General features: G+C 36.7%; 1 protein-coding gene across 4 annotated transcripts in view; it reads left to right on the top strand.

Annotated features, from left to right (window-relative positions):
- The window catches only part of LOC117171535 (venom allergen 3-like), a 20,298-nt gene extending 15,454 nt beyond the window's left edge, over positions 1-4,844 (top strand). For all 4 annotated transcript variants that reach the window (XM_033358934.1, XM_033358938.1, XM_033358937.1 and 1 more), the window contains one exon: positions 4,565-4,844. In XM_033358934.1, coding sequence (XP_033214825.1) covers positions 4,565-4,733 — 169 coding nt within the window. In that variant the 3' untranslated portion in view covers positions 4,734-4,844. The remainder of the gene's footprint in view (positions 1-4,564) is intronic.
- The last annotated feature ends 2,867 nt before the right edge of the window (positions 4,845-7,711 follow it).

Raw genomic sequence — 7,711 nt, 5'->3', positions numbered from 1 at the left:
GAAGATGTGGACTGTGACTGCACCATATATCTAGTCGGGAGTGGTGCTGACTGAAAACAGATGATTTAGAGCGATTCGCGCGCCATCTGTTGGTCATTCTAAAGACTTATTGAACTACCCTCGTAATACGTGTTTGCCATAATTCCTGGTGCTGATAACCTTGTCCTGTATTGCAATAACGAATCCTTCCGTCTTTGGATACAGAACACCCTTTCTTAGCCAAATATTAGATGCCTCACTATCCACTTCACTTTGATCTAACGTGTTGGGGTGCTCGCCATGGATGGCTTTCTGCCTCCGTTGTATTTCTAATTCCTCTATGGTTTCTGCCCTGATATTCAAGGCCCCATCTAAAAACAAATTTAAGGGCGTGTATTCAAGATCCGCTAGACAGATGGTTCTGTAAAGCGCAACATTTCGTTTGCTGTTAAAATAGTTTCGTAACTGTATAACTTGTGACTCACACAGTTTTTTGACATCTACAACGCCCCTACCCCCTAAATGTCGTGGTAGAACTACCCTTTCAATCGTTGAATTTCTGTGGTGCATTCGGTGCTTCGTCATTTCTAGGCGAACAATTCTGTTTAACTTTTCAAGGTCAGTGTTAGACCATTTTATGAGCCCGAAGGAGTACGCGAGGACAGGTATAGCATATGTGTTGATCGCCCTGATTTTGTTTGCCGAGTTGAGAAAACTCTTCATAATTAATCTGAGTCTCGTAGTAAAGGCAGTCATTAGGCTTGTCTTAACTATCGTATGTTGAATACCCTTAGATTCAAGAATACTCACATATTTATATCATTTGCCTGCAGCCATTGCCTCAATGTCATTTACGAACTCGTTCTCTAACTCTGCGGTCCCTAATTCCCCTCTGATTAAATGCACTGTTCTGCATTTACCTAGTCCGAACTCCATGTGGATATCATTGGAAAACTGCTTTGTGACATCAATCACTTGCTACAGTTTCTGGCCTGAACTAGCGTACAGCTTTAGGTCATCCATGTAAAGAAGATGGGTCACTTGATGACCATCCTCATTATCATGAATTCGGAACCCATGTGACATGCTGTTTAGTGTTTTGCTCAATGGATTCAATGCTAAATAGAACCATAGTGCGCTGAAGGAGTCTCCTTGACATATACCCGTCGTAAAGCGTATTGATCCAGTTATCCTTGGTTGTCAATGATCAAAATACTTGATTCTTGTACCCCAGAGCCTCATCGCATGGCTTAGAAAGTCAATAATGCGCGGACAGATTTTGTAAAGTTTTAAGACTTCAAGCAAATAGTCATGCGGAACGGAAGGAAACGCTTGCTTGTAGTCAATGTATGCCATGTGTAAGTTCCTTTGATACTTACGAGCTTGAGTCATGGCAACAGCGTCTATAGTGACTAGATCTTTACAGCTTCGTGAGTTTTTACAACATCCTTTTTGTTTTTCTGTAAGAATGTCCTTCTTGTCACAATGAGAATATACCTTATTCGCAATGATAGCTGTAAGACATTTATAAATTGTTAGAAGACAGGCTATCGGTCGAAAGTCAGATGGTTTTTAAGCGTCTGGTTTTTTTAGTATCATATACGTAGTACCTTGGAGCATAAAACCTGGCATCAAATCTGGGTGCTCAATGACCTTCTGAAAACATCTTGCCAACGCAAGATGCAGATTCGTCAGGTACTTCTACCAGAAGTTGCGCACCATGTCCGGACCTGGAGCTTTCCAATTACTTGCCCTCTTCAAGACAACTGAAACGTCCAAAGCTGTGATGTTTGTCAGATGCATTTCTGGGCTATTGCTTGCCCTTGCTTCCTCCAGTTTGAACCACGCAGTGTCCAAATTGCATCTGCTCATTTTTCCCCAAACGCCCGACCAGTAGTTAGTCACATCTTCCAATTGAGGGACTTCGATGCCTTGGTGGTTATTTGGCTTTATTCTCAGTTCACGATAAAACATTCTTTCATCTGTCTAAAAGTTTTGGTTTTATTGCCTTCGTGCATTACTTTTCTTGTACCGACGCAGTCTGGCAGTAAGAACATCAAGTCTCTGTCGTTCAGAGTCTAAAATTTCATCCAATATTGCTGGTGTTACTGTCTCGATGTGCTCTGGGTGGATGATTTTAGTAACATGGTTCATCAGCTTTTTGGTTCTCTTTCCTTTTTTATATTGAGTTAATCGACCCAATTTGCACCTTACTTCGCTGACATCCATATCCAAGCTGATCTTCCATGGTGTATCTCGATCTCTTGCTGGAACAAAAACTGTATTTGCAGGCCTAGTTTTTCGGCCCAACGTTCTAACGTTTGCTACTGCTGCACAATATACAAGAGTTTGCACCTCTAACGCATTTTGTGCTACGTTCAAATACGTAGGTAAAACCTTACTGTCGAGATGTGCTATTAGTGTACGCATATGATTTGTAATGTTCATTTTGGGCAGAGAATGTCTCAGTGTTGGTTCCACATATCTGAACTCTAGTAAAGCATGACCAAAATTCCTTTCCAGGTGCTGTAGTTCTTCTGAGATTTCCCTATCTACATCATCGTTAGAAATATCCTGATGTGGTTCTAATAGATCCGGTGCATGATGTTCATTATCCCTAGCACCTATGCCTTCAGCATCAATCAAGTCTTCGTTGTCCACATCTTCCAAGGCGAGCTCATCAATAGGAAGCTGCCGTTCCACTTCCATTTTGATAGCAGCTATTTCAACAGCCGAAAGCAGTCTGTTTACAGATATTGAGCGTTTTTGGTCTGCCAGATTCTGCTCATTTATTTTTGTGGCTAGCTCTGGGTATTTAAGTAAAAAGAGTCTATGATGTTCTTTCCTCACACTTTCCCCACATTTCTGTGCCAAAAAATAAAGGCGCATAACATCTCTGTTCATATGGTATGTCCATTTTCGTCGCTTTTTTGGTTGCTGAACCTCTACTTCTGCCTCCGGTTGTATAAGGTCATCCACCTCTGGAGGATGTGGTGGTGTTGGATCATCAATAGGTTGAGGAAGAATATCAATTGCTCCTGCTTGACCGTTTGTCGCGGCTTTCTCTAACTGATGTTCATTGCCGTCGTTTTTCCACGCCAAACCAACCTGTTGTTTAATCTCCATTGCTCGGTTTTCTGTAACATGTAGATTAGTCTTGATGTCTTTCACCTTAGCGATAAGATCTATTAGTGCGACCTTTAGTATATTAGGATACTTTGCAGCAAATTTTGTTCTTAAATTGTATCCTTTTTCCTTGTTTGTTTCAAACTTTGCTCTTTCATAATAGAGACGCACCAATTCCTCTTTCATTGTGGTATCCCAATTGATGCTCTCCCACGGTATTTCTGTCGAGGTGGTTGGCTGTAAACAGCTAGTGCTAGCCAAAGTATCCTCAGCAGGCACAATTGATGTTCCACTGCTTACCGTTCATCGCAGATGTTCTTGCTGGTCAGCTGTTTGATTAGTGAGATCTGCCTGACCATCTCGCAGCTCACCATCGCCACCGTCCCACATGCGGTGGCTCCAGGGGCGCCCCGACGATCCTCGGGAAGCGACAAGTGTTTCAAAATATTTAATATATTCTCCATTTTTCATTGATGGGTTTTAGCAATGCTACCTCCAACATTGCCGTCAAAGTCATGAGAGGAGAGCTCAAGCCCTACCGCGACATCAACGCGGAACACCTTCGGTAGGGTTATTATTAAACATTTCTGTGTTGAAATGTTGTCACAGGCTTATACTGTCCAACATTTCGGAGGCGTTTTTGGTTAGAAATGAATTTTTATTTGATCATTTTTGCACGGAGCTGTCCCGGTATATATCATCAGTCACGGACGCATTTTTATAATGGAATCAAGTGATCTGATGAGAGTAGTCTGCCCAGACATATTGGACAAAGCCTGGTTTTACCCCATCATTCACGGACTTGGTTGCAGTCAAGTACACGATGGGGGGACCTACAGCTTAAGGTGGGTTCTGAACCAGCAGCATCTCAGTAAAGATACATTGAAAAATTTCTAGAGGTACCGGCTCAGGGATCGAACCCCGGACCTCTGAGGTGAAGTCCGAGTGCCTAACCAACTGAGCCACTGAGGTTCATATTATTATTATAAAAAAAAAACATTTCTGTGGCGAAATGTTGTCACAGGCTTATACTGCCCAATATGTCGAAAGCATTTTTGGTTAGAGTTGGATTTTTATTTGATCATTTTTGCACGGGGCTGTCCCGGTATATATAATCAGTCACGGACGCATTTTTATAATGGAATCAAGTGAACTGATGAGAGTAGTCTGCCCAGGCATATTGGACAAAGCCTGGTTTTACCCCATCATTGACGGACTGGGTTGCAGTCAAGTACAAGATGGGGGGACCTGCAGCTTATGGTGGGTTCCAAACCACCAGAACCTCGGTAAAGGTACATTGAAAAATTTCTAGAGGTACCGGCTCAGGGATCGAACTTCGGACCTCTGAGGTGAAGTCCGAGTGTCTGACCAACTGAGCCACCGAGTTATTATTTTATTATTATTATTACTATTATTATTACTATTTCTCAAATTATTTATTTTTATAATTTAATTTCAGCTTCAATCCAGCAGTTGGTCACTATACACAGTTGGTTTGGGCCAAGAGCCTTTACGTAGGTTGTGGTGTGGTCAAGTACAGTGAAGGAGGATTAAACAAAGTTTATTTAGTTTGCAATTATGGGCCAGCTGGAAATGTCCTTGGCGAAGAAATATACGAAGTTTGCTAATTTGATTCATATTGTTAAATAAATTTTTGATTATTGTTTCTAATTATTGTTTATATTGGATTGCCTTTGTTAATCCTTAGGAACTAATAAATTTATTATTAAATACAAATACTGAATATGAATTTTTTAAATAATTTTTCTGAAACTCCTGCGTGACTCTGAATTTTTACATTCTCATCTGAGAAGGTATTAAATTTTTGTAAAATTTAACCCTACCCTTCTTTGTCAAACTATACAAGATACGACAAAAAATAAAACAATATAAATTGTGCCCACAAAAAATATCTACAAATTTATTGTAAGTCACCTTTTTATAGGACCAGTAGTTTTCCTTTTATTCATAAAAAACAACATTAAAAATAAAATAAATAAATTTTTGGACAAACGACACAAGCTACGAAAAAAAATAATAATACAAAAGTTTTTCTTTCCAAAATTATCAATCTCACGCTTTGAGCTTGATTGTACATTTATCTCGCGCTTCGCGCTCAATTATGTATTTACCTCGCGCTACGCGCTCAGTTATTATATTTTCGTACATTCTTGCGCAAACCTTTCAAAATTAAGACTTAAAACATCCACCACTGGAACTTGGTTATTGTGAATTCTCTTTCGTTAAAAAAGCTTAACTCGAGAGTTTGAGCACACCTACGGTACGCGACTGATGGCAATCGCACTCCGCGCTTTGTCTTGGCATTTCTCCAAGCATTCGTGCACAGACCTTTTAAAATCATAGATCAACGGACCCACAACTGTAATTTTCGTGATTTTGAACTCTCTTTTGTTAAACCTCTTTCAGCTTTCACGAACAGATTCTCATCACGTATCTCGTGTTTCGCACTCGATCTTGTCCAACATGTCAACTATTCTACATTATACATAACACTTTTATATCAATTATAATAAATTTTTTATGTAACTCTGCCTGGGATTGCTTATTAAAAAAATTGCAAAATAAAGAGCAAATTGTATTTATCCTGATTATTTTTATACTTGTTTCTTATTTTGTTTTAAATTGCATTCTAAGTTGCGCTAAAACATGTTTCATTTCAATAAATGTATATCATTACAATTCATAATATACATAAGAATTTAATCATACTAATTCTTATTTCCTTGTTTTTCTAATTTTTTTATTTTTAATCATGTTTTCTTACGATTAAATAGAAACCACTGCGCATCTGCATAGGGTCTAATACAGGAACCCATATAGGGTCCTATATAGGATCCCATGCCCCCTTTCGCCTTTTCTGTGCTTTTTCAAAAAATTTAATTTTTTAGTTTTAATATTATTTTTTACGATTGAAAGAAAGTTTACTCGTCCCATCGGAAAATGGTTGATATTAAATTTATAGATCTTATTAGGCGAACAAATTTTGTCTGTTAATTTTAGTTTATACCTTGTGTCGTTTTTTCAAAAAAATTTAATACTTTTATTTTGAATGTTATTTTTTGCGACTAAAGCAAAAACTACGTATCCTATCAAGAATTATAGCTCTTTTTTGGATGAACAAGTTTTGTCTCATTTTTTTCTTAGCTCGTGTCGTAAAGTGATTCATTATAAATTTCTAGTTCTTTCTAGGGCACGCAATTTAAGCTTTTTCATTTTTTTCGTATCTTGCATAGTTTAAACAAAAAATGGAATTTTTTGATTTTTCATTATTTCTGGTACGATCAAATTTGGAATGTTCAACTTTTCAACCAAATTGAAAATTTTCTTATGATCATCTTGTAGGTCTTTCAAAAAGCAACTTTTTCCTTTTCCTGACTTTTTTTTATATCATGCGTTCTTTGGCTTAAAATGTTCATTATAGTTTTTTTTTATTTTGAAAATGCGCTAACTTTGCTCATTTTCTTTTGATAGACAAAATTCATGAGAATAAATTGTTTCAATTTCTGAGTACTATAAATAACTGTTTATAGAATTTTGAAATCTTGAAAAAATGTGGTTTCAAAAATTTTTGGTACAATCAAATTTAAAATTTTCAACTTTTCGACCAAATTGAGAAAGTAATTATAATCTTGTAGGGCTTTCGAAAAGCAAAGGTTTTTTTCATTTCATGCATTGTTTGGCGTAAAATGTTCATTTTAGTTGTTTTTTTTTGGATTTTGAAAATGCGCTAACTCTGATAATTTTCTTTTAATAGAAAAAATTCATAGGGATAAATTGTTTGAGATTCTGAGTAATATGAATAACCATACATAGAATTTTTAAATCTTGAAAAAATGTGGTTTTAAACATTTTTGGTAGAATCAAATTTGGAATTTTCAACTTTTCGACCAAACTAAAAAAGTTGATATTATGATCCTTTAGGGCTTTCAGAAAGAAACGCTTTTCTTCTCTTAACTTTTTTTCGTACCATACGTTGTTTGGCTCTAAATGTTCATTTTAGTTTGTTTTTTTGGATTTTGAAAATGCTATAACTCTGTTAATTTTTGATTTTTCAAAAAAAGTTACAAGGATAAATTGTTATAATTTTTGAATACTATAAATAACCGTACAGAAAATTTTTTTATTTTGAATAAAGTGGTCTCCAAAATATTCAAAATGTGCCCACTTTTTGAATTTTCTTTTAAAATATCTGGCTCACGAACTTGACCTTTAGTTTGGGACACTTAACGACTGTACCAAAGGGCAATCCAATACATTAATTTTTTCAAAAGTTATCGTGTTCACAGACAGAAAGACAGACATACAGGCAGACAGACGGACAGAAACATTAGTAAAAAACTGTTTTTCAGATTCAGGAGGTTTCAAAACGTGGACTTTTGACAAGAACTGGAGGGGGGGGGGGGGTAAAATTTTACACCTTCTCTGATGAGAATGTAAAAATGATTAGACAAATATTAATCTTGCAAAAAAAATTTACAAATTTCTCATCATAAATTTGTTGATAAAACACGTAGTTTTTTTTCAATCTTAAAAAAAAAATATTCGAAATAAAAAGTTCCATTTTTTTAAAAACGACGTAAGATTT

This window comes from Belonocnema kinseyi, chromosome 4, assembly GCF_010883055.1.
Source record: "Belonocnema kinseyi isolate 2016_QV_RU_SX_M_011 chromosome 4, B_treatae_v1, whole genome shotgun sequence".
Classification (NCBI taxonomy): domain Eukaryota; kingdom Metazoa; phylum Arthropoda; class Insecta; order Hymenoptera; family Cynipidae; genus Belonocnema; species Belonocnema kinseyi.
Note: the sequence above shows the minus strand (reverse complement) of the source record. Positions and strands in the feature narration are given on the sequence as shown.